General features: G+C 46.9%; 2 protein-coding genes across 2 annotated transcripts in view; one reads left to right on the forward strand and one right to left on the reverse strand.

Moving 5' to 3' along the window:
• LOC146198754 (uncharacterized) overlaps positions 1–27650 on the reverse strand; it is a 119981-nt gene that overhangs the window by 43886 nt on the left and 48445 nt on the right. The window lies entirely within an intron of this gene.
• On the forward strand, positions 1376–27507 carry LOC146198755 (uncharacterized). The gene is made up of 11 exons (XM_084594254.1): positions 1376–1556; positions 11794–11996; positions 13927–14113; positions 15392–15523; positions 15731–15855; positions 17335–17502; positions 19589–19736; positions 21929–22089; positions 23432–23609; positions 24461–24683; positions 27180–27507. Exons 1-11 carry the CDS (start codon positions 1376–1378, stop codon positions 27337–27339), a joined length of 1866 nt encoding a protein of 621 aa, XP_084450380.1. The 3' UTR covers positions 27340–27507.

Below are 27650 nucleotides of genomic sequence, written 5' to 3' on the forward strand. Positions count from 1 at the left end.
CACAGGTTAGCAGGCAACAAGAAAGTGACGACCGGAAGCAGCGTGACTCACTGCATGAATTCATCTGGAGAGCGAGCTGCAAGTTCGTGTGCATTGTAGAAATATTTAAAAAAAAATGGAAGCAAGTGGAGTATTTGTGTGTTCACGTCCTCGTTTTCCAGCGCCGAGGGACATAACAGAATGCAATATGCGGTCCCGTTGTTAAATGAGAGCGCCGTCACAGCAGATACCCATACCAAAGGGTATTTTTCGTTAATGATCAGGGCAGAGTGGGAAGCGGTGACGCAGAGCCTCGCCCAGTATAATACGATCGTGTCGTGTCGCCTTTCTATAGCGGGAACAGACGCTCACCTCGTAGACGCATTTCGACAGTGCTGGTTCTGAAGTTCACGCGTGTTTCACTGGTTGGTCTGAAGGAGGACCACAACGCAAGTAGTTGAAGCGTGGTAAGACACCTAATAATGTTGGCAGCGCCCAGCGGTGTGAAAAGCACAGCTTTGATGTGGCATATAGACATCGCCTCGTCCCAGTTACGCACGCGCCAGAGAGGCTTTCCTCTCGTATTTCCTCCACTTATAGTTCTGTAGTCATAGGACGTAAGCACCCTTTCCAGAAGGATGACAATGTAAACGGAGCTATACTAAGACACCAAAAAGAACTGCACTTTGCTGGCTCCCGACGATCAGTGAACATTATTTATTCGCTTGTTAACTTTTTTTTATTTTACCCGAAACCTAAAACATGTTTAAAGAAAAACTACCTGAGAGCAGGCTAATCTACAAACAGGGGGCAACATATATGGCTTGCCCTAAGCCTAACGCCTAGAGCGCAGGCTGCTTCAAGGGAATGGCGGTACGCTCATGTAATTTACGAACTATACTGTCCGTTCGTTCTCATTTACTACAATGCGCTCGTAAAAGCAACGCAGTGAAGTTCTGCCCTTGCGAACAGTGATCGCTTGCTGTCGTGGGAAATAAAAAAAAAATCTGTGTCGCAGGGACACTGGAGGGTCGACCTAGGCCGCAGTGAAAGAGGCTAGGTAGTAAACTATATGTCAGAATTCTTCTTGTTTTCCTCACCTATCTCGAATGCATACAGCGCAATGTCTATGCGTCTTTTACCTCAATGTGTAGCACCTATTAAAATATGCTTCTCTCCAAGCCCGTGCCTGCTCGATTTGTAGTTGGCAGAACTGCGGGTGAAAAGAGGTTGAAACACCGTGTACCAGCTGCGAAACAGCGACGCAGTTGCACCGCAAATACTCTCCTCCCCCCGTTTTCCTCGCTATTTCTCATCGCAGCTAAAGGCAGCGCTGTGCGGGCCTGGAAAATCACCCCGTGCCTCGATACGCTTCGCCAACCCAGGCCTGTGCGAGATGAGCGGTGACCTGGACGCCATTACCTGCGCCCTGTGGGGCCGCGGTGCGGCTCCGCAGAACACCGTGGGCCTGCTTTTGGCCATGGTCAACCTGGTGGTGCACATGCCCTTCACCGACCTTCCGGTGCTCAGGGACTACGAACTGGGGGAGTTGCGGCAGCGATACGACTACGTCATCGGTGAGCAACATATTTTGTTCTAAAGTGATCCGTGACAGAGTAGATTGAGATCCTAAGTGGGATCTCTCCCGCCCCAAGTGATCCGTGACAATCGAAAAGCCACGTAGGAGCCCATAAAATAGTTTTCGGGACATCCAAGGAAGGAAAAAGTTGGGTGGACACTTAAGCTAGCTTTGCCGTTAAGGATACGAAGCCACAGTGTCCATGGCACCCGCCGGCGGCTCCCCTATAGGCGATCCTCGCTCGCGTATACGTGAACTTTAATACCTGCCTTACCACAAATCCCTTCATTTGTGAATATCTGAAAAACACTCATTGACATATTGTCGAAAGCTACGACAGTACGTGAAAAGCACATAAGGGCCCGCTTTCACCAAGCCGCCTTAACGTGCCTGCGTGGTCTAAAAGGGGATCCAAAGGTCCCGGGAAGGTGATTTTCATCTCAACACTGCTGCCCACCAAATCGGCCATGACATGTGGTCACGTGACATCCCACGAACCGCCAAATAAGCGCCCGGTGATGTCACCCGCCAACTAGCACCAGCGAAAGGCATACTAATTAAGAAGACCGGACAAAGAAACAAGCAATGCAAAATACAGAAGTGTCGATCTTGGTACTAGCGCACTGAAAAAAAATGATTAAACCTGAGAACGCTACATAAAAGAAAAGAAAAGCTGCTTACATTAAAAAAAAGATAATAATAATAATAATAATATCCAAGGGGCGCTTTGCATCTTTGTCATGGTACACACTGGTGTTGATATCACGGGTGGTAAACGGCATATTTCGCTAGCTACCAACGTGGTTGAGAGCTGACAGTTGTGAAGGGCAAAAAAAATAAATCGGGGAATGGAGTGGTAAACAATAAATTCATTTCACTTATTAAAAAAAAACGATAGAAGTATTTAGGAAAAAAAAAACATTCCTATCACTCACAAGAACATTCAATGCCAAAGCTGCTGAAACCGAACATGTCAGGGAATTCTGGTAGTCCCCATTGAACTGGCAACATAGCCGCGTGAGGATTGCGTTGAGACTGGCGCCAAATTACTGCGACTGGCATCCTGTGTTTTCTACGCTTGTTTTTCAAACACGCTCACCACGGCGATCGTGCACCCACTCTCTTTCAGTCGCTCTTAACGTTACAACTGTTAAAAGAAACTTATTATGGGCATTGATGTAAAGTACGGTAAATATTATATATATATATATATATATATATATATATATATATATATATATATATATATATATATATATATATATATATATATATATATATATATATATATATATATATATATATATATATATATATATATATATATATATATATATATATATACTCTCTTTCAGTCGCTCTTAACGTTACAACTGTTAAAAGAAACTTATTATGGGCATTGATTTAAAGTACGGTAAATATTATACATATATATATATTTGGAAGATTTGAACTTCATAACGACTGATATTTTCGAAGAGAACACGAAACCGATTTCGTGCAAAGAAAACCGCCTTGACCATAACCATTTGTGTGGCATCCGCTCTTCACCTGGCCAAAAGAAGTAACGAGCAGCTGCGATTCTGCAACTTTTTCTTTTCTGACCAATGACCAAAACGATGAAACCGCAGGCGGATCCTTGGACGCTTAGCAATAGAAGTCGCCAAAATTTGAGGCAACTGAAGCTGGTCACAGGATGTTATCGAGTTACGATTGCTCTCTTGGCAATAACCAGCCACGAAGCTTCCCGCACCGCTATGCAGTCCAGCCTAAAAATACAAAATCCTGTGTAGACGTATCCTTTATTCAGATGCACTCCGAATACCCTAAATATCTCTACTTTTATTCTGCATGTAGAGAAACGTGCGCCTGCAGGCCGTCGCTGTCTTTCTTCACGAGGACGATAGAACATCTATAATAGTTACACCTAGACGCTTACAATGCATGGTAATCGCGTGACTTAGGTTTTGTTTGAAAAGTGGTGTGAGGCCGCTCATGAAAATGTAGATAATCGTGTGTTCTGCGACCGGCCGTGGTACCGCTCATTTTGAGCTGAGAAGCCTTAGTCCCTAGTCTTACATCGGCCGTGAGTCTGAAACGAGGTCAGAGTACGTACGTCAACTTCCCCTAGAAATCCAGGAGTGACCACGTCGAGACCTAACCTGTTGAAGATACATGCGATTTAGTGTGGTAAGCAAAACTGGGATGTGGTTAAGGTGAATGGATTTGAGAGGTCATCTGCCCGCTTCTAATGCAGCCATATTCATTTAATCGCCCCTTTGCACAATATCCGCCACGCGGAAGACGACCGTTCCGTTTATGATTTGCGCGAGATCCATAAGCCACAAAAAATAGCATCACAGCGATAGAACAACGCGTTCTTTCTCTGTGACACCACAATTAATGGCGTAAAAAAAGTAAAGAGTACATTGTCAACGACTATGCATTAGAAGAACGGCCCTTCAGTGTGACGTAGCCTACCGCAACACCTGCATATCAAGGTAAAAAACCGACTGCATAGTGCCGTGCTTATCAAAGTGTCATGCCATATTGCCGGAATATCCTTGCTTCGCGGCTAAATAACGTAGGTTGTCATTCGCCTCGCAGCTGCTTGCCAGCCCAAGGCCGTCGTTGGAATGGCTGCAACGCTGCGAGATTGGTAACAGGAAGTGCACACAATGAATGAAGCTCCAGTTAAAACAGAGCCCGAAAGAACTTTTTCAGCGGCTGGCTAAACAAGAAAGTCATTAGCGTCCGCGACCTCCCTAGCGAATGAATCGGCGCATGGATTGTATGCATAATTTAAATAGAAGTCTTATACAAGTATCGAGGTCGTTTCCATTCACCTGAAGCGCAGCTGAAAAGTTTACCACATGAATAGTTCCCAATTAACCCCTCCGTATACACTCGGTGGTGTGGCATCCCTTCCCATGGCTGCTGGATTCTCAAAGCAAAAACGCATAAGGTAAAAAAAAAAAAAAGAATACGAGAACATAGACGCAGACAGACAAGCAGAGGTGGAATTTTTCGTGTCAAAAGCGGATTCAGAGACAATGGACAAAATAATATTAATAGTGCGTAAGCACCACAGAACTTAGCCACCTGAACGTTTCTGCACGCCCACCGGCTTGTCGATTACGTAAAATAAACTCGATTGAAGCTAAGTAAAAAAATGCTGTATAGTTAATTATGCTGCACTTATTTTGCACTGGGAGCGATGTCGAACGCACTTAAGTGCGAAGTAGACCACTTGCCGATGTTTTCGCCATGAAATCTGAAATAAACTCTGGCATCGATGTCTGCTAATGAAGAGTGGGGAGAACTTGGTATCCATATTTGGATCACTGACTGCGTCAGAGGAGCGCGATTGCAACTTAGGGTTCATTTGCGCAGATTCTAATGTTTGAATTTTCACATTCGCTTGAGCTAGTTGGAGTTGGAGTCGGGAGACGTGGCGGTGAGTTGTGTGGGGGGTTTCCAGGCGACCTGCTTCTCTGTCTTGGCCTGCTATTATGTGAGGGGTACGCAGCTGGGCCTGCAGGGAGTGCTCCAAGGCCCGCCGCTTTGCCTTGAAGCTCCCGCAGTTCCATTGCCAGACTATGATGGGGGAATTAGCCATCGCGTTTGGCGTATGGTTCGGGGCGCTGCGAGAGCGCCATAGGTGATTTTAAAATACCTCCTGCACGGGTGCACGAGGCTGCACTTTCCGACGTGGCGACAATAACGGATGGTGGATAGGTAGCGGGATTTGGAAGGGTTGCAGATTTCGGAGAGGTGGAGAGCTGTAGTGGACTGGTGATGGCATCGAGGCGGGCCGTAAGGGCTTGAATATGTGCCGCCATTGTAGCGTAGCTCTCTATGAGCCGGTCGATCATGGGAGTGAGTTGCAGTAGGGTGTCCTCAAATTTGGACATACGCGCAGCGGAGGCGCCCCCACCTGGAGGCCACACACTGCAGGACCCATCTGCCCTAATTCACGACATATGGGGCAAATAAAGTTGTTTCTCTCTCTCTCTAAACTATGGCAGGTTTGAGTGCCTACTGCCACCGGCCGGAAGTCTGTTTGAAAGAACAAAGTAAATAAAGTTACGCGCCATCCCTCCCGAGCGACAAAAAAGCGAGGCCGCGTAGTGATGCACGTGCGTTAGGTTCGGTGACTAAAATCATAAGACTAGTAGCAGATGTATTTCACAGAACTGCGGGCATGGAGAGGAGGACAAGCAACAAGCTGGGCATATTTGAAACCGTTCTCATTTTTTTTTTTTTTTTGCAAAATATAGGCTGGAAAATTTGCAGAGATAGCTAAGACTCCTTACGCGAATGAATGCGAAATATTTATAGTTCCGTGAGAGAAAAGTTTTCGTCATATAATAAGGTTCTTTCTGCCGTTATTTTATTCGGTGTACGCGCGTGCGTATTTCACGTAGACTGCAATGCTCCGCGTGGCAAGTTGGAGCCGTATTAGCCGAAACGTCAGTTTGAAAGCATGCAATAGGAGGCACATATGCCATTGGTTCGACTCTCTGTCGCGCCCTAACCCGATATTTAACAATCAGATGTATGCTATATGCAGCGAGATAGCGTATCACGTCCCCCGAAGCGCTGCATAACGAACGTTTGCGTCTCGATGTAGAGGACAGTGGGAAAATAGTCGCCACAAGAAAGTCAGTCAGTATATCATGCATATATAAAGCTGTTGTTTTTTTCGAAATTAGCCAAATCCAGAAACCGAAACTAAGTCAAATTTTCGTGTAAATGAAATAATCTATAGTTGTCAGTCGCCACAAGAAAGTCAGTCAGTATATCATGCATATATAGAGCTGTTGTTTTTTTCGAAATTAGCCAAATCTAGAAACCGAAACTAAGTCAAATTTTCGTGTAAATGAAATAATCTATAGTTGTCAGTTTCGCGAAAGGTTCGACACCGAAATGGCGTCATCCAAGATCACAAATTGCGCGCCAATCTTGTGCCAAATGAACAATGATCCAGATCCTGCTGATGCACGGAAGAAACTGAGCCAAATGCACTCTTTCCAGTCTTCTCTAAAATCTGAACCCAGAAGATAAACCGATGGTATCATTAACCCCCCCCCCCCCCCCCCCCCCCCTTGCTGCGGACGAAGCAATGCTGTGTCTCTGGCACAGAGATCATTCAAAAGAGTGCATTTAGTTCGTCAAGTTGGCAGCGGTAGGCGAAGCAGCAGAGGCAGGCAAGACACAATACCAACCGCTGCATTGCTGTTTTGCTCAGTGTATCCGTCTACCATTTCATGGTCAGCTGTGAATATACAATTGTAGAGCGAAATAAATTAATTCTTGATTCAATACATTTTAACTAGTTTATTGTCCATTGTCGAAGTGCGAGCAATAGAAAAAATACTGACATCTGCGCTTGAAGCAGAAGCCTGTTATTAGTGTTTACTTGCTCGCTTTAAAGCATAGCAATGCTCCTTATTGCATACAATGAATATTCTAATTATACCGCTTTATTCACAGTATAATTTCTTTAGCGATTAGCGACAATATTGAAAAAGAGAACCTAAAATGAATTTCCATCGAAAGAAATTTACTAAATTCCGGTGTCGAGTTTAACTAATATGTGAAGCGTACAATGATAGTTCGGATATCCCTGCAGCTTGTGCCGATAACAATCCTTCGCGTTCTTATCAGATTCTGTTCTCCTGAACCTAACAAATATGAATTGTCTGAAGTGGTATTCGATCCTTCATTTTCGATTTCATTTGGTCGGACCTGATCGTTTCGACAGCAGGGGTATGAAACTCTCGCTAGTTTCGATTTAAACTAAATCAAAGCACGTGGTGGAGGAGGAGGAGGAGGAGGAGGAGGAGGAGGAGGAGGAGGAGGAGGAGGAGGAGGAGGAGGAGGAGGAGGAGGAGGAGGAGGAGGAGGAGGAGGAGGAGGAGGAGGAGGAGGAAACTTTATTGGGGAGAAATTGATGTGTTCTTTGTTCGTGGCAATAATTTCGCTTTTTACAATGCAATTAATTCGCTCTTCTCGGCGCAGTTATAGGCACGCCCCTCATTTCACGGTGAGGATACTGGCCTCCAGTATTTAAAAAATATAGAAATTAGTAATATCTGTCCTAGTTTACCTTTGCTGTATACGGGCACAACATTCGTTTTTCCTGTCGACACGGTACGAAAATGGACGCTGAGCCTCTGCATATTTGGGGCATATTTCAGCAAGCGCCCTTCCTCGATATAAAATTTAATCATGTTATGTAAATTGACTATAGAAGAAAAAAATTACGGCCGATTTGCAAAGGTAATCAAATGCGAAGTATGTGCGCAGCACTGCTCAACCGTTGTACTTCAGCACGTTGAGCGCGGCGAACCTGCGCCGCAGTGCCAAACGGCCCGGCTTTATCCATTGCGACGCGAAGCAAACGCGAGATGCAGCTCACCTTACACCATGTTCAGAAATGAGCGAAAACAGGCACAATGCGACCCTTTACAATACACTGCTCTGCGGCCGAAAGGTCTGGGATGGGATCATAGGGGAAGAGAAAGCGAGAAGAGAGAGGGAAATTCGCTTGAAGGCGAGCGCCATTTAAGGCGCGGAGGTAAGCACAAGCCGCTTCACGACGACAAAGTTGGCCAACATAAGGTGCGACCAGTATCCTCCCCCCCCCCCCCCCCCAAATAATAATAATAATAAATAAACCATAGTAGCCACGCGGCGAGCGGCTCGTAGCTGAGGTCCAGAGAGCACCGTGCGTGCACGTCTGCTGTCCGTGAAGGCTGAGGAGTGACTGATGCGCGGAGAGAGATGCCGAAGTTGAGGACGCGCGAGGGGAGGAAGGAAGATGAGGACAGGGAAAAAATAGAGGAAAGATAGAGGAGAAGGAGTCTCTCTCTCTCCAGACAGACCCTTTTCCTCTATTTCTTTGTGTGAAAGAGCAATCCCTAACACCCTTTCTCATTATCAGTGGAAAAAAAAACTACAGAACGGTGTCGAAAATAAAACAAAATATTCTGTACTGTCGTAAGCGTCAGATTTTTCTCTAGTTCTGTAGTACTTTTCTGTAGTTCTGTATTTTTTCCGTAGTATATTTCTGTTGTCTGTAGTTCTGTAGCACTTTTCTGTTGTAATTACAAAAATTTCTTATGTAACTACAGAATGTTTTGTTGTCACAACAGGTCAAAAACCGCACAGAAATTCTGTCGTAACAACAAAAACTTTTCTGTAGTTTTATCCGACAGGGTGACTATCATTATTTATCATTAACTAGAACTATCGGTCACTATATACCAGGACCCCCGGCACCCTGATGACATGCGGCGGAATAAAGGAAAACATTAATGCAGCTGCTCTGTTCGGACCACGCAGCTTATTCATCTGCAGCTAGCGTATTCATGCAGCCTGATTCGAGCGCACGTATTTTCCGAAAAACTGAGCGCATTATTTAAAACACTGTTTTACTGGTTTCGTGAAGTACCGCTAGAGGACTCCAGACCGATATGCCACCAGCTGTGCGTGTGCTGCCTAAGAATTATTGAAGCTGTCACTGCTGCGGAAAAAAGTGGATGACAAACGGGAATATACTGGCACAAGCATGCGTTGCGTGCCGATTGTGTCTTCACATTACGAAACAACCAGATGGTAGCCAAAACGCATCTGCACGTAGCTCTCCTGATAAAGAATTGCACGCAGGAAACACATGTGTCGTGAACCTCAGAAGGAGTGTCAAAGTCTGCAATGCACAGATGGCAGTGCAGTGCACACATTAGTCGCAGAAATTATTTTATTGCGATATATATTCAGAGACTGTGTTGGTTGCAGCTGACGTCACAGCCGTTTATCTCGCTCATTAATTTCCCCGAAACTGAGAGCAATGAAACATTTTCCGGCGTATGGTGTTTCCGGCGGACTGGATGTAGTATAATGGTGATATACCAGTACCATGGAAGCTGACCTCATGCAGTTCTGTAAACTATCCTTGTGTAGCGAAAATCGACGGAGGGTATAATAATATTAACATTCTGTGAACCAAAGGCATTCGCGCATTCAGTTGCTGATTTTCTGCGGCTAATGTATTTCGTCTAATGAAGAAAGCATAAACTGGCATAGCTGGACATGGTATAATAATAATAATAATAATAATAATAATAATAATAATAATAATAATAATAATAATAATAATAATAATAATAATAATAATAATAATAATAATAATAATTGGTTCACAGGAAGGGAAAGGCGCAATATTTGTCACACGTAGCTGTGGACACCTGTATCGCGCCGTCGGGGAAGGGAGGAAGGCGGGAGTGAAAGTGGAAAGAGAGAAAAGGGAGCCGTAGTGTAGGGCTACGGAGTAATTTCGACCACCTGGAGATCTTTAAGTGCGCTGACATGGCACAGCATACGGACGCCTCTTCGTTTCGCCTCCGTCGAAACGCAGCAGCCGTGGTCGGGATCCAATCCAGGTACTCAGGCATAGTAGTGAGGCATTTCACCACTGCACCACCGCGGCAAGGCTAAGTATTATAATTGGTTCACAGGAAGGGAAAGGTGCAGTATCTGTCCCACTTGCTCTATGAACACCTGAACAGCACCGTAAGGGAAGGGAGGAAGGTGAAAGTTAAAGCGGAAAGAGAGAAAGCGGAGCCTTAGTGGAGGGCTACGAAGTAATTTCAACCACCTGGGGATCTTTAACGTGTGCTGACATCGCACAGCACGCGGACGCCACTTCGTTTCGCCTCCACTGAAACGTAGCCGCCGTGGTCGGGTTCGAACCCGGGAACTCCAGCACAGTAGTCGGGAGTCTTACCACTGCCCCACCCCGGTGGGGTCAGGGCTGAGTGTTTAAGTTAGTTTTTGGGGATAGGAAGACGCACTATCTGTCTCACTTCGTAGTGGACACCTACACTTATTAGAGGTACATACTGAGGTACATACAGGTACAATACACGTTAAAGAACCCCAGGTGGTCGAAATTTCCAGAGTCCTCCACTACGGCGTCTCTCATAGCCTTTGTCGCTTTGGGACGTTAAACCCCACAAAACCAAACCAAACCAATCAATTATGGATTACGGTGACGGCGCCTTTTAAACCTAATGAGCCATATACACTTCGCGTAAAATGTATCATGGCTGAAAGCTGGAATAATTACGTTTTATCTGATTCCAATTATAATTTATTAATAGACATCATATTTCCCAGTATTATACTGGTTTGGTTTGTTTGGATGGTTTGGTCTATGGGGATTGTCATCCCAAAGCGACTCAGGCTATGAAAGACGCCGTAGTGAAGGGCTCCAGAAATTTTGACCACCTGGGAGTCTTTAACGTGCACTGACATCGCACAGCACAGGGGCACCTAGCTTTCTGCCTTCATCGAAAAGCGGCCGCCGTAGCAGGGACCCCGCATTCTTGGGGACAGCAGTCGAGCACTGTAAATACTGCACCACCACGACGGGGGACTGTCTGGCAATTCCAGCACTGGATCGAAGAAAGTGCAGACATTCTGAGGAAAGCTAAGGTTGAATTAAGGTAGCCCACAGGAATGAAAAGTACCATCATGAAAACAGGGCAGGTTGTATGTCCACCGCTGATCGCAGAGATAATCAGAAGCTGCTGCGTGGCCAAAATGATAAGCACCATCGCCAAGCAGGACCCCATATATAGATCTACTAAGCATCAGCCAAGAACGTCTTCACTTTAATACTTGGAATCATTTAGGAAATTTATTTGCATTGCTTTCAAAACTTTGCTCCTCGTCTGCTCGTTACGGGAACGCTCACAAAATCGCTTTCGTAGCCCACTGAGGCGTCTAATTAAGTAAGACAGCTGAGAACATGTAACACTTGGCCATAGACGACCGTGCAATGTGCAGTAGGCCAACCAGTTCCTAGCTATGTCGTCTTCCAACCACCACTCTCTCGTGATTCTTCGGTCACAACGACAGCACTGCCCTTGACGTCAACGCGGACTCGAGATTTTCTAGCAAGCAGTGTCAATAATGCTGCCGCATCTAATGAAGGTGAAAAAGAGGGGACAAAAAAATCATAAACATGACAGCACGCAAGTACACTCAACAAAAGCACCGCACAGGACGAAGACGCTTCTCTTACTTTTCTAACTGTTCCTTCTGAAGGCAGGCACTTGTCGTTGATTTTCCCTATTTCAAACCCTGTGTTTCGTCCCATTCCTTGTCGCTGTTTTATTTCATTACTCCACTATAACTTGTACAATATTGCAATTTCTTCCACGCAGTGGGCGGCGGGTCAGCAGGCTGCGTGATCGCCAACCGCCTGTCGGCTGACCCCAACGTCACGGTGCTGCTCCTCGAAGCCGGTGGCTTGGAGACGGCCTCCCGCCAGATACCAGGCATGGCGCCATTCACTCTCGGAGGTCACGATGACTGGGACTACAAGAGCGTACCACAGAAGAACGCGGCGCTCTCGCTCAGGGACCAGGTACGTGCGCGTCTCGACAGCTAAAACCTTCGGAGGGTCGCATGCGGAACATTATCAGAAGTATGGGATCCTCGCTAGGTATAGAAATCAGTTGCAACAGCAGCTAGTAAAGTCCGGCGTACCGCGGGATCTGCTTTTCGCACGACATTTAGTTAGGAGGCTAACAGGGTGCGGCGCATAACGACGTATAGGAGATAAGGACGCATCTATAGATATAGCGAAAGGGCGCTTCTAAAAGCCTGACAGTGCACCCATGGAGGTCAGTGAGTGCAATGAAGCAGAAAAAGAAATGACACGACAGAATTACCGGTAACATCATGCGAAATAGAGTTTTTAAATTCAATTTGCCAAGCAGTGGTAACTGCACGTTATGGTGAGGCAGTCGGAAGAAGTGTGCAGGAGAGTTGTCACTGAACGCTCTGACCCACCGGAGAAATTATCAGCAAAGCACGCATTGTTTTCAGAGAACGCGAAAGGTTATTGTTAATATTTTATGGTCAATACATCGCAGCGTTCTGATGACCTCCACATCTTTCACAATGTCATGGTTAGCACAATATGAAATCGATTTCGCTTGCAGTCTCCCCATTCAGGCTTTTTATCTCCGCTTCCTGCTTTTTCGTTTGCAAACGAACGTATTCACAATACGTGAATGATTTCGTTCTGCGAAGTTTACTAATAACTTCTCTTCGCTATTTTTCTAGAGTCTATGCTACGGCATAGGTTTTGCCATCCACTTCCTCATCTCCAATCTGCATCTTGCCAACCTTGGCACTAAAGTCGCCCATCAACACCGTATACTGTGTTTATACTTTGCCCATAGCCATTTCCACGTCTTCGCAGAGACATTTGACTACTTGGTCATCATGAATAGATGTAGGCTTGTACCACCTTCAATTAATACCTCTTGTTACGCTTAATCGCCACACCTGTCATCCTGCCATTAATGGTACAGAGCTGATCTCTCTCTCTCTCTCAATATATATATATATATATATATATATATATATATATATATATATATATATATATATATAGGATTCGTATATATATGGTCAATAAGCATACAGCTGGCATATATTATATATATATATATATATATATATATATATATATATATATGCCAGCTGTATGCTTATTGACCACGAATCCTATACCTACCTCTCGTCTCTCCGCTAAAGCACGATATCAAAGTATCTGCCCACCCTATAGTACATTTATACGTCGTTTGTCTTCCCAACGTCACAAATCCCTAAGACTCAAATCCCATTTTAACTCACTAGTTCATCAAAAAGTACTGCTAAACTAGCCCCATTGGATTACGTTCTAGCCAAAAACATTATCAGGTTCTTCGCAATGGCAACCTGTCCGGAGCTAGATTCTTAATATCCACCGCTGCGTCAAAGGCTCGACGGCCTCCGTGGATAGTTACTTCGCAGCCGATGGCCACATACTGAGGCCAGGGGTTCATCTCGTGTATTCATCTAGGAGCTAGAGCCAAACTACTACATCAGGATGGCCAAATTTTTTTCTGGAGAAGGATTGCGTTCTCGGTTGCGGTTGCCAAAGTCAGGTCGCACCCCAAAGTAGGGCACAGAATTCCATGAACATGCGGAACTTTTTTTTTTATTTTTATTCTTTGGGCAATTTAAAATACCGCTTCCTTTGAGTGCGAGGCAAAGGTCCTGCCTCTACGCCACCGCTGCGTCTCCTTACAAATTAACGCATTAGCCATGTGTATGTCCATAAATGAGTACAATAGCTGGAACTTCATTTTAACGGCTTAATGCACCAGCTTCGCTCATAAATCGAAACTAAAGGATCTACCAAACGGTCTGAAATTGTGCTCTCGTAGAGCGCAGTAGTACAACCCGGTGGCTCTATACATTTCCAGCGAGGCAAACCACACTTTGTCTCCTATCCCACGCAGCGGCTTCCACTGCCGCGAGGCAAAGTGCTCGGAGGCACCAGCGTGTTAAACTTCATGCTCTACGTGCGAGGTAACCCGCACGACTTCGACCGCTGGGACCACGATTACGGAGCGACCGGTTGGGCGTACGAGGACGTGTTGCCACACTTCAAGGACATCGAAGATTACCGCGCAGGACCAACAGATGGTGAGCACGAAACAATTTCACTTCCTTCTTACTGTGCCTGCTCACCACGTTTGCTTGTGTGTTACGGAGAGCGAGGTGCAATCCGGTTACTGTAAGCAACTGTCCCTGCTCAAACCGCGTAATACAACGCAACACTGGGGCACGTGTAAGAGATAAGGGATGAAGGTCTGCGATGTTCTGGAAGAAATGCTGCTGCGGGGAATGAAGATGCGCTAATCATAATGTCGCTCACTTTATTTTCGGAGGTGTAAATGGAGTGCATCGGTAACGTTAGTCTTCCATTTTATAATGTTATAGGCCAAATACAAAGGTTTCGGAGCATTGTCCACCACCGCACCTTATAAAATGTCAAATTTACAGACAACAAGCATACTCTGTACCAGTGGCGTTGCTAGGGTCACCCGCAGCCGGTGCGGAGGTGCACACTTTCACAAATTTGTGCACCGATAATTTTCAAAGTTACAGCATACCGTTTACGTCTTAGCGGTTACGCTGTATCTTTGAATTTACTGTCGGCCATCAACTAGATGCAGGGCAGAGATCAGACATACCATTCCACTGAGCAACAGGCATTCCGTGCCTTTTGGGGTTTTGAAAGTGTGAGGCGGATGTGTGACTGGGCTGAGGAACGATAAAGACAGGAGATAAATGAACAAGACAAAAGGCTGCCGCGGAGATACTGTCAGTGGTCCTCGCTTGGAAAATGAGAGAGAACTGCACATACACAAAAAGAGGTGATGGGTGTCGGGTTAATGCTGGTGTTTCCAGGGTACACGCGTGTACATGGGCCCGGTCCAACGTTAAAATAGCGTGGAGTGTCTGGCATAAACTAAGGCACGTGTTTCCAAGCACTCCTCACAACAGACTCATTCGTTCTACGAGAAGATCACACTTGCCAGTCAGTGTCTCAGCAGCACTAATGCGGGCCTTTCCGCGGCTTTACACAAAAATTAATTTCGCTCCCCGCCCCTCCCTCCCTCTCACTGCCCAGCTGCACCCCCCTGAGCGCTGCACCCGGTACGGACGGCACTCCGCGCACCATCCTCGCGACACCACTGCTCTGTGCATCGAATGTTAGCCCGCCACGCAGAAAGCCCACTCGCGCGAATGGCGTGACTAACGTTCGTACTCATGTATTACATGCCCGATCACATGTAATGTCTGACTGCAGTCTACGGAAGAAAGATCTTCATCGCCCTCGGCACATATAGGACGCTACGACCCTTGCAGTTGACGGCGCATAAACAATGGTCTTTTTTTACCCCACTGTACTGGCAGAGTACCACGGCAAAATGGGCGAGGTACCGGTGGACTATGCCAACTCAAGCACTCGATTTACTCAAGTCTACCTGGAGGCCTGCAACGAGGCCGGCTACCCCTACGTCGACTACAACGGTCCTACGCAAGAAGGTGACTTGAGCGCTAAAATGAGCGTCCAACATGACGTCTGTTAGAGAACGGTGATAAGTATTCTCAATAACTCGCAATACCTAAGCAGTACGGCCCCATACAATTTGTACTTGTTTCATTTCCTTTTCGGCTTTCACGGCAGCTCCGCCCCTTCCTCGTAAGAAGCAAAGCGATGTCCGGCTCCAACTGTGCGTATCTCCCACCCAGGCTGCTCCCGGCTGCAGGCAAACGTGGCTGCTGGAGAGCGCATCAGTGCAAGCAAGGCTTTCATCTACCCCATAATTCGAAATCGTAAAAATCTGCACGTGGTACCCTACAGCCAAGTCACAAAGGTAAGTCGACAGAAAGCTTACAGTGCCACCTTCCACTTGGCTCAGAGAGCTGTGTGGACCATACTTCTCGAGATGACCATTGCACATCAGCGATCAGTTATCAAAATCATCTTGCGCTGCGTGGGAATGTATAATAACTGCGAACTGGCAGCTCGGTACGTTATATTTCTCAGTTAATGACTAAATAATAAGGTTTCCATACCGTAGTAATCGGTAAGATTACTAACTCGACACCTGGCTCACGTGAGCTCTTGCGTCGGAAGTGCTTCCTGCTTGTCCCACCACTTCTAAGCTCATTTTCGCGGTTTTTTTCATTCCGCGTATTCATTAACTACCGCCGCTCCATGCTTGTTCCACCACTGTTAGGTTCATTTTCACAGTCTTTTAATTCTTCGTATGCATTAATTGCCGCCTATCACCAAGACTCGAAAATGTTATTTCCATCTCAGCACCTATTTCCACTAGAACGACTAGCAGTTAATGGCAGTTGAATTGTAGGAGCTTATTTAACTTACTGTAGATAAACTACCTGTAAAACGCCCAAGTTAGTCCGTCTTGAAAAATAGGTTAAGCTGGCGCCCAAATCCTGCACATGGAGGAGTAAATATCGCCCTTACTACACCACTGGAGTGATGAACCACTTCTTGGAGATAGCTATGAGACGTTAAAAGCTGTTGAACAAACCAATTCACTTCATAAGCTGCATATAGATCGTCACATCGCCGCCCTCGTCTGCCCAGCTACGTCCACTGAAGGATAGGATTATTTTCCGCAGATCAGTTGAGATTTTTCTTGCGCCAGGCGCAACCATGCTATGTCTGGAAGCTTCCTAGCCTCATCTGTCGATAAGACACACTGCCACCCATGCTTGTCTACTCTTGAAATCCACACAGTAATCTTGAGAGACTATTGAAGGTTTTCCCGTCCCGTCTCCATTACCTCGTCGTCTTGATCACAGCTACCATTAACTCGCGTTTGCTCCCTTCCTGCTTCCCTATCCGCTATCCACTCCGCATAATTATCAACAGCAGCAGCCTGGCTACGCCCAGTGCGGAACAAAGACATCTCGCAAGCCCTGCAATGGACCTTATACCCTCCATATATATTAGCCACAACTCCTCATGACTGTGTACAGACTGTAGAAACAAATTTTCGTGAGCGATATGGCGTTTCCGGAAGCAATCACCTCCCGAATATTATATAACTCTTACCGTTAAGACCAACGTGTGGGCCACACCGCAACCACATTGTCTTCGAGCAGAAGCGGAACGCAGAGCTTTCCGCTACAATATACCACACCCACGCGCATGCCTACGCCGTTTAACTGAATAAAGCGCTTCGTACAACCATAGGCGCCGAAGCAATGGCAGCGACCGCCGATAACTTCGGCGCTCACTCTTCGCGCGCTCTATGGCAACGTGCCAAAGGGGCAGTACGCGCACAGGGGATATCTCATTCTCTCCTGGCTTTGTGTTGCAGGTGAAATTCGAAGGGAAGCATGCCGTAGGAGTGACGTTCACCAGGTACGGCACGCCACAGAACGTGTCGGCAACGCGGGAAGTGATCTTGTCCGCCGGGACCATAGGTTCCGCCCAGCTCCTCCTACTCTCCGGTATAGGACCCGCAAAGGAACTTCAACGGCTGAAGGTAAGCATTGAGGATGTGCATGGTTGTCTGAGTGTTGCACTCATCGCGCAACACCCAGCGGTGTTTATACTTGCGACCGAGTCCTCAATGTTCGAACGGATCTGTGCTTGTCTTTCATGTTAGAAAGAACGGGACAATGGGACGTATGGCTGGTGATTCAAAAGTCAGAGAGAGCATTTCGAAGCGCATAAACTTCATGGACGAGCAAGAGAAAACGCTCGCACCTCTTCCCTGTCTTGGAGCAAGGTAACGCATAGCCGTATGCGGGAATATGGGGCACAAGTCGCCCACTTGCTCTCATGTTTACCAAACGCATTGACCCCGCCAGCATCTACAAGAAGCACGTGACCAGATACCGCCCAATCCCGAAAGTACGAACTCCCGAAGGCTTCATGGCTTCCAAAGCTTAGTAACTATCTCGTTGATGAAAGGGCTCTCAAATCCTACGTGGCTACTAAAACTTATTCAGCTCTCATAGCGTATGCGGTTAACACATGGTCTCAATTTTCTGCATGGCCCCTCGTAGAATATACGTCAGGCCCTTATATCCGCATTTTAATAAGGTGAAAGCTTTAAAGGCATTCTTTTCAAGAAAATACAACGTCGGTGCTAGTCGCCATTATGCGCGAAAAATCACGAGCCGGCCACTGGCAGGCGGCATAGAAGTAGGTGACATGACCAAGCACCGATTTCTCGCCGTATTTTGTGACGTCACGAAACCACATGAAAACGGCGCAGATCTTTTGAGTGCCATGGATAAGGTGAAAACCAAACGCTTCGGAAATCTTGTATACCGAGTGAAACATGCAACACCGCGTGCTCCACTCCAACTTGTTAAAGCACCGCGAAATACAAGAAAGCATACGAGTCGAAAGAGATAGTCATGGAAATGCATGTAAATAAAACTTATCGTAATATTTTTCTCGTTTCGAAGAGTCCCAATGGAGGCTACCGCCGGTAAATCTTGCCGAGTGCTTTGAAGAAACGTATGAAAAAAGTATCTTTCGCCATTCCGGAGACGATCTGATTTTTTTGTTTTTTAACGGCACTAAAGTATGCCTTCTGAAGCCATACATACCGCTGACAGGCTCGCTACTCGCTGGGTGCTTCCTCCGGAACGCGCAAGTTTCTCGAGCCTGATATGCTGTCCCATGCACTCAATTCGCCTACTAATACCGGTCGTTCAAGGTATGCTGCCAAGGAAAAATAACAATCAAGAAGCATCTCTCAAACCTCACGCCAAGGGACTGAAAGAGAACGTCCACTGTAGCAGACGGTAGAGCAGAATACGCATGGCTTCCGCGAACGGGAGCCGTCGGCAGATGAGGAATTTTGGTCGTATGCTCCCGCTCGCCTCTTAGTGAGTGAGGACTGCCTTCAGCTTAAAATTGTATCATTTGAGTGTCGGTACTTGACAGAGGCCACGCGACAGCATGTCGCAGAAGCTGTCACGATTGCGAGACGCACCCAGCGGATAATGAGCCTGTCAGCGGTATGTACGGCTTCACAAGACATATTTTAGCGGCGTTTAAATATAGACTGCCCCCGGAATGACGTAACATACTTTGTCACGCATTTCTTCAAAGCACTCAAACAACTTTTAACAACCGGCAGTCGCTACTGGTACTCAGAGAAACGAGAACAATGTAAGTTTTGTTTGCAAGTATTTATATGAGTAGCGTTCTCGACTCGTGCCCTCATGCCTTTCGCGGTGTTTTAAATATATTTTCGCTTCTATAATGCGATTTTACACTAATCTCACAATTTTTTATACGATGTTCATGGTTACTCTTTGCCGAATAACGATATCATAGGCGCACTGCGAAATCAGAACACTGCGTTGAAATATTTTGTTCCCATGTATTCCTATGAATGCTGTCTTATTTTCACTCCCAGCCGGCCCACCCCGATGACAGCAGCGCTCCCGCATATGCCACAGATTGTTGTTGGTCTATACCTCATACAGCGAGCACTATAAAACAGCGTCTGTTTGAGGGCGAGGAGAACAGGTGCTCATGAGTATAATTACAATTCAATGAAGGCGTATGTACGTCTTTTCTGACGACAATCGCCGTATATGATGCAGATTCCAGTGATCGCCGACCTTCCCGTTGGATGCGGCCTACAAGACCACGTGAATTTACAAGTCGCAGTGCCCGTTAGCACTGAGGTGGAAGCTGGCATCCCACCTTTCGACTTGGGCGACATCCAGGAGTACGCCAGCAATAGAAGCGGTAAGTCACCCAGATTCAGGATGCTTAGATAGGTATGAGCATGCATAAGACATACACCTCATACAGATTGCTTGTGGAAAATGTTCAAATAAATCCAACCTTCCCTCACACCTTACCATGGAGGCTTCAGTCAAAGGTCTTAGTTAAGAAAGGGGTCAAGATAAAAATAATGGAGAGAGGTACAGAAAGCACACAGCAGCGATGCTAAATAGCATACACGGAGGGGCACAGTGAATAAAGGAACTAGGAAATGGGTTCAGAGATTCCACCTAAATATGTTCAATATGTGCAACGAATGTTTTTGAGCATTCGCCCAAAGTATAACTCCTTGGAATAGAGGTACTGATTGATTATTCAGTTTTAAAAACCATGCTTTCTTGAAATTCGCGGGCCGATTCATCAGCGTGCAACGATAGTTCTGAGCTATTTTCCAACAAAATAAACATCACGACTACGGTGATGTTAGTGTGCGCGAAAAGCGACCATCAAAAGCTGTCATTCGCTGCAGTCCTAGGTATAGGGAGGTGGCACGAAACGCTGAGAGCGCCATTTTCGTGTGCAGTGCAGCAGTCGACTGTGGAGCGGGGCGCGCAAGTGGTGCCAAAGCGATGATTTACTGTGCGGTGTTGGACTATAATAGCCGAACGCAGACAAAAGTGCAAAAGGTGAAGTCCGGACAAGACGACTGCGGGTTTTTCAAAATACCAAAGGTACGCTTGCACGAATGCGACAACAAGACCAGCGATCGGAACGTCGCAGACGAGAGTGGCTTATGCGTGCCCCTCGAATGATGTACATTGAGGCACGGATTGCTGCAGGAGCTAACCATTCTAGCTTCACGTGTTCATTTTGCAGGTCGGTGGTCTAAACGTTTCGATGACTGCAATCCTGACACGAAATGACGCGCACACACTTGGTTTTTGCTGGAGGCTAAGCGCGGGAAGACAGGACAACAGAAACACTGAAAACACTGCGCTTTGTCTCCAGCAAAATCAATGCACCAACTAGCCTACAAAAATGTTCTCTGGATCATTTCGAATTCATTGTAATGCTTTTTTTTATTTTTGCTGTTGCACTGAGCTGGCTTATCAAATGTATGTATAGTCTACTAATGCTGACCTCTGGCATTCTAGGCATGTTATACGCTGTGTTATCTTTCAGTGCAGCGCAATTCAAACTGCTCCCGTACGCACCAGCAAATATGCATAGGCACGCATATATGATGCTGACGTATGTGCGTGCCGCATGTAGACTGCCTTTGAAGTGTTCGTTTTGATCAGCAGCTCCTCAAAAATGTTCTGACACACTTGGTATTTGTCCGGACATCTGTGAATGCCATCTGGTAATGCGTGCAAGCTATTCTCGTCTACGACGTTCCGATCGCTCCTGGTCTTGTCGCATTCGTGCAATCGTATCTTTGGTATATTAAAAAACTCGCAGTCGTATTGTCCGAACTTTACCTTTTACGTTTTAGTATGCTTCGGTGGAGCCCACGACCGCATTAAACCATCGCTTTGACACAATTTGCGCGGCCCGTTCTACGGTCGACTGCTGCACTGTACAGGAAAATGGCGCTCTCAGCGTTTCGTGCAGGCTCCCTATGCTTCCGTTATGTTCGAAAGCCGTCTGCTCGTGTAGTTGTGCAAGTCCTTCGGGCGCGCGCCAGCGGGGCCAATGCCTTCGCGCACGTGGCGCCGATTCATCGCTGCCGCACCTTTCTGTCGGTGGCAGTCGCATTTCAAACTTGCAGACAAGGCAGACGTGAATGCAGAGAAAGTCAGTGGCCGACTAATACACGGGATGAAGGAAACTGACGCTCAGTGAAACGTGTCCGATAATCGGAAGTCAACAAAACAAAAGTCAACCGATAGCTCATTCCTGGCAGGCGCAGTCCCCGAGCTGTTCTACCTATTTTTTGTGGCGCCTTAGAGTTGAGGGGTGAGACGAGAAACGTCCTTTTAATCGACAAAATATCGGCTGCTAAAGAAACTATCTTTGCAATTCTTGCACTGAAGTTTCGAATTATATACCTGTCGCTAGTCTGTTTCACTCAACCTCAGTAAATGGCATTTCTCCGCTCTTTCAGTTAGTGATAGCGACACAAATCTGAAAAAAAAAAAAAAGCGCTGGCGATGCGGCCAGCACACGCGCTATTCCTGGCACTCTTATGACACGACTAATGCTCTCTTCAGGGACGATATCGATTCCGGCGAGCACCGAGGTTCTGCAGTTCCTGCACACCGACTACGCCAAGTACTCGGACATCCCGGACGTCGAGCTGGCGCCCATTTCGACATCGCCGGCCAGCGAGCTTGTCAGGGCCTCTCTGCTGGAGCTTGGTGTATTACCGCAAGTAATATGCACGTTGGCGAGGCTAATATTCAAATTGGGAGCTTACGAAGTTGTTCTTTGAACTCCGTGCTTAGAATGAAGGCCTGATATGCTTATGGAATTTTATTCAAGTTAGCGATGACAAAGTTATCAATGCAAATGCAGGCTATAAGACTTAGATGAAAGGAAACTGTTATACACATTGCTACCGGCCACAGCCAAAGGCAAGTACTATGGAGCCGGCTGCCTCTGGGATGCCAGTTCTTGGCGCTCCAAACTATGACTGCACTAGGTGCGGTCAGATGTGAGCGTACGTAGGTTTTTGCATCCTGTGGGAACCTTTCAATCTAAAAAAAGTGTTATGATGCCCAAAAATTATTACTTCGTACCTAACGGAGAAGGTCTTTCAAGAGAGCGCGCGTAGAAAGTATAGTTCCAGGTTTTATACTGGAGCTTGAAGCCGTCATGTCACGTGTCACCTCAAGCGTATGTCAGTCTCTATGCATATAATCGCACACAAAAAAACTGCAAGCAAGTGAAGCGTAGATTGAAGCCGTCATGTCACGTGTCACCTCAAGCGTATGTCAGTCTCTGTGCATATAATCGCACTCATATCTCTTCGCATCGTGTGCCTCAAGATACTAAGCTACTCCACGAATAAAACTGTCCTTGATCAACTCTTTGTACACAATATAGAAGGTTTCGTAGAATAATGTACATGCCAGCTAACTGAGGTTTGCAAACGAAGATGCAGTTCTCATGCACATAGGAGGTGCTCTTTTGCGGACGCCCGCTATGTACAATCCAAAAGTCCACTCTGTGTTTCAATCTGACAAAACAAAAAAGGAAGAACAGCCGCGGAGGGCGGACTTGGAGACAACATACACTATCACGAATCTTTATGTCCCGCAGAAGTGACGTAAAACAAGAAAGAAGAAAGCATCGGTTTTCTTTCAACGCCATAGCATTATAAGGGCCTCGTTAGCCAGAAAATCTAGCACCGGCTTTGTGAGCAAGATATCACGGTCATGGCGCTGGCAGGGGGTATAGCTGGCAGCTGACATGGCTGAACACTGATTCTTCGATGGTTCGTGCTACGTAACGAGACCACGTGACATCAGAAAGTTGGGAGGAGCGGCCAACTCAGGTTATTGTGTGCTCTAGGATGCTAGGTCACGCGTGCTACACCTATGCCATGCAGCCACATCCATACAACCTGGTTGAAGCGGGGCGCTATATATGCCTACGCTGTCGTGTAGGTCGTGTCGCCCTTAAAGGCGGAGGTCATGTGACCCCACATTTTTTTTTTTTTTTTCAGGTGACGTATGATCAGTGCTGACCTCCGAAATCTCGCCCCTTCTTAGGCCTATGACAGCTTTCTCGGGCCCAAAGACGGCCAGCCCGGGTTCCGGCAAGTAGTGATCCTAAACAAGCCGAGATCCCGGGGATACCTCTCGCTGCGTTCCACCGATCCCAACGAACACCCGAACATTGACCCGCGCATCTTGGAGCACCCTGACGACATCAAGGCGGCCGCTCAAGGCAAGCTGCACTTTTCGTGTTTCACCCACAGATTTGACAGCAGTAAGGCAAAACAATAAATAATTTTTATTTTGCGGTTTACTGCAGTAGATGACAGGCAGGAGGGGCAGGGAGACAAAAGGTTCCTGGTGGCTGTTTGTCTAAGCCACCCAATATCCCCAAACCCGCACCACCGGATTACTTGCTTTTTTCTTATGGGAAGATCTGATGACAAATATATTCATGCTATACAAAACATTCCTGATGAAGTGTTCCTTTGGAGCCGTCAAAAACTGCCTACACCCACGGCATGCAGACACCTGGCACGATATAATAAAAAGAAATGGGGTAAGGTAAAGAGGCGAGTACATCCTTCTATTTGTAAGAAACATTCTTCGAATCAAGCCCATGTACAAAACTTATTCAGCATCCTTCGCGCATTTATTATCCCTGCCCGTTAGCGCTGCGAGATTAAGTTCCTCTTCCCCAAATCAACTGCTTTCTTTACTAGCGCGTTGCGTGTTGTGTTCTTTACAGCACTGTGTTGCACACTGATGTTGATGTCATGTGATGTACCCATACAGACGAGACAGAAACAAACAACTATAAAAGGTTGCAAAAATCAATATAATTGCTGAGGAGCCTCAGCGGCCATGGTATTCTGTTACTGAGCCCCATATCACAGCTTCAGTGTCCGGGGACTGAACCCGCATTTGGATAAAAGAAATTCTAGAAAAACACCCAGGCAAGCGAAAAGTCCCCATTGTGGTGCAAATGAGCCTGCAGCACTCAAGTGCGGTACGTCCTCGCAACTGGCTCAGCCTGAGCGTAGAGTAATGCGTTAGTTCATGCCTGATCTCTCTCGCGCGCAGGTACAAAGATGTTCATCGACCAGATGCTCAGTACCGACGCCATGAGCAGCATTGGCGCCAAGGCCTGGGACGTGACGTTCCCTCCGTGTGCCAAGGCGGGCCCCCTGTGGAGCCTGAAGTACATCGAGTGCCTCTTCCGGCACCTTGCGCACACAGGCTGGCATCTGTGCTGCACGGTGCCCATGGGCTCCCATCCAGAGGCGGTCCTGGACGAGCGCCTCAGGTGGAGTAGCGCAGACAGATTCTTTTGCGAAATGCACGACAGTCCTCACGCGTTAAAATCGACACATTCACAAGAGTATTTTCCAGCGTATAGCAGGGAAACCCAGAATGAATATATGAATATGCACAAATCGACAATGCTCCCCCCCCCCCCCCCCCCCTGCGCCTAACTCCCGTCACAGTAATCGACCACTGTCTATGAAAACCGTATATATTGGCCATCAGCTGGCAAAGCAATTGTTGATCATCACTGTAGAAGACGCATGCAAGACCAAGACCTAACATGCAAAACTATCATCGACGAACTAATTCGTTGCTGCAAGTACCGCGAATCCCACAATTAAAAACACACCGTGACGTCGTTTTCAATCCTCAAAGAGCTGTAACTGACAAAATTAAAAAAAACCTATCCAGGCTTGAAACGCTGACAATATGAAGATGATAAAACTTTCATGTTGCCTCACTTGATTCTTATATGTGTGTGTGTGTGTGTGTGTGTGTGTGTGTGTGTGTGCGTGTGTGCGTGTGTGCGTGTGTGCGTGTGTGCGTGTGTGCGTGTGTGCGCGTGCGTGCGCGTGCGTGCGTGCGTGCGTGCGTGCGTGCGTGCGTGCGTGTGTGTGTGTGTGTGTGTGTGTGTGTGTGTGTGTGTGTGTGTGTGTGTGTGTGTGTGTGTGTGTGTGTGTGTGTGTGTGTGTGTGTGTGTGTGTGTGTGTGTGTGTGTGTGTGTGTGTGTGTGTGTGTGTGTGTGTGTGTGTGTGTGTGTGTGTGTGTGTGTGTGTGTGTGTGTGTGTGTGTGTGTGTGTGTGTGTGTGTGTGTGTGTGTGTGTGTGTGTGTGTGTGTGTGTGTGTGTGTGTGTGTGTGTGTGTGTGTGTGTGTGTGTGTGTGTGTGTGTGTGTGTGTGTGTGTGTGTGTGTGTGTGTGTGTGTGTGTGTGTGTGTGTGTGTGTGTGTGTGTGTGTGTGTGTGTGTGTGTGTGTGTGTGTGTGTGTGTGTGTGTGTGTGTGTGTGTGTGTGTGTGTGTGTGTGTGTGTGTGTGTGTGTGTGTGTGTGTGTGTGTGTGTGTGTGTGTGTGTGTGTGTGTGTGTGTGTGTGTGTGTGTGTGTGTGTGTGTGTGTGTGTGTGTGTGTGTGTGTGTGTGTGTGTGTGTGTGTGTGTGTGTGTGTGTGTGTGTGTGTGTGTGTGTGTGTGTGTGTGTGTGTGTGTGTGTGTGTGTGTGTGTGTGTGTGTGTGTGTGTGTGTGTGTGTGTGTGTGTGTGTGTGTGTGTGTGTGTGTGTGTGTGTGTGTGTGTGTGTGTGTGTGTGTGTGTGTGTGTGTGTGTACTGTCACACATCCAAGGGATCCTGTCCAAGCGGAGGGTAAAAACAAATTACTACCTCTCCCGTAATCTATAACAGATGTAAGCACGAAATGGTTACGACCTCCGTGGCGGTCTTGTTACCATCATGAACGGCCACATATTTGCGGCGTTGTCGACAGGAGCGAACAGTCTTCTGCTTTGGCGTGTTATTACAAACACAGTTTGCGCAATGCGCTTCCTACCTCTCCTTTCGCCAGGTCACATTGCTCCCACGTGCAGAGAATGCGTCAGAGTACCAGATAAATCATCAGGGTGGCCCGTCCAAATCCGGAAATCACTATCAAATTAGGTCGGACACCAAGTTTAGTAAAATTCAGACGAAGTCCAATTTTGCAGGTATGGTGGGCCAAATAGGGTGGGCCACTTATAAACTTCAAAGGCACCACTAAATTCACCATAGACAGGTAGGATATCAATTTTGGTCAAATTTGGATACAGTCGACTTTTGGCGGTCCTGGTAGGACAAATTTTGGGCGTGGGCCGACTAAATGTCCTCTCAAATAGGTTATACGGCAGTTTTGGTCAAATTCGGAATAAAAATGTACAATGAGATTATTTAGTTTTTATATTCATCACCCATGCCAATCTGAAGTACCGCCGATCATCAATTTGTGAGGAGGCACTAGTAATCTCGGCTTACCTATTTCCGTATTCGTAGCCACAGGGAGTTGTCACGGTGTGCAAGCATCGTCACGTACGAAAGGTGCTCAAATTTAGACTGCTAGTTAGTTTGGTAGTAAACTGTAGACACTCGCTGAAACAATTCTGCCCTGGAAAGCGTTCCTTGAGCCACGCAGATTTCCGCTTGGTGCCAGCTTTTTTTAGGTGACGCGGTCGTAGACTGGTGTTTGTGCGGTATGCTCGCAGTGAGAGACAATGACGCGCTATTTGCTCTTGGCCGCTTCATACAAAGGCTCACTGAGTTTGGCCGAGGTTTGTCGCGCATTTCTCTTTATAGCGTGGAAATCCGTAGAATTTAGTCAAAGACACAACGCAATGAAAATTGCAAACAGAAACAAATTCCAGCCGGCCAAACAGGGCAAGCTTGTCTATAAACAGCATGTGGCGCAGCCAACAGCAGCAACAGCATGCAGAGATCATCTAAACTGGGCACGCTGGCAACTGCGGTGCTTGCGCAGGGTCCGAGGTGGCGTGACAGGTCTACGAGTGGCCGATACCTCCGTGATGCCGGAGATTACGGCCGCTCACACGAACGCACCAACCATGATGATCGGCAGCAAGGCGGCGGCCATGATCATAGAGGACAACGGAGGACGGCAACGGCTGAGAAGCGGCTAGCGTGGGGCGACTTGGCAGCTCAGCATACAGTCTCTGCATCCGCGATGAACAACGCACAATCCTTCCAACGTTCCAGCATCGTCACGCAGCGTACGGGATTGCTTTCATAAAAGCTGAACATCAGGACGGTCAAAAAAAAATGTTCCGTTCGGCCGACTTCCTGCTGTCTGAAACAGTCCGTCCTGTTCAAGTTTTGTGTCGAATAAAACTTGCCACATGTCTTGCGTCTGCATGACTCGCTCATTCCAAAGGATGTGAACGGTGCGAAGGGTTATGGACCATAGTCTATAATTTTGCGCGACGTCTACGAG

This window comes from Amblyomma maculatum, chromosome 2 (genome assembly GCF_055883805.1).
Source record: "Amblyomma maculatum isolate TAMU_Amacu chromosome 2, ASM5588380v1, whole genome shotgun sequence".
In the NCBI taxonomy this organism is placed as follows: Eukaryota; Metazoa; Arthropoda; class Arachnida; order Ixodida; family Ixodidae; genus Amblyomma; species Amblyomma maculatum.

What these genes read in the sequence shown, in the direction of transcription:
- LOC146198755 (XM_084594254.1), top strand. Translation starts at nt 1,376, where the DNA reads ATGAGCGGTGACCTGGACGCCATTACCTGCGCCCTGTGGGGCCGCGGT. An exon ending in CAACGGTCCTACGCAAGAAG is followed by an intron (nt 15,524 to 15,730) that starts GTGACTTGAGCG and finishes TCTCCCACCCAG; the next exon opens with GCTGCTCCCGGCTGCAGGCA. An exon ending in CATCAAGGCGGCCGCTCAAG is followed by an intron (nt 23,610 to 24,460) that starts GCAAGCTGCACT and finishes TCTCGCGCGCAG; the next exon opens with GTACAAAGATGTTCATCGAC.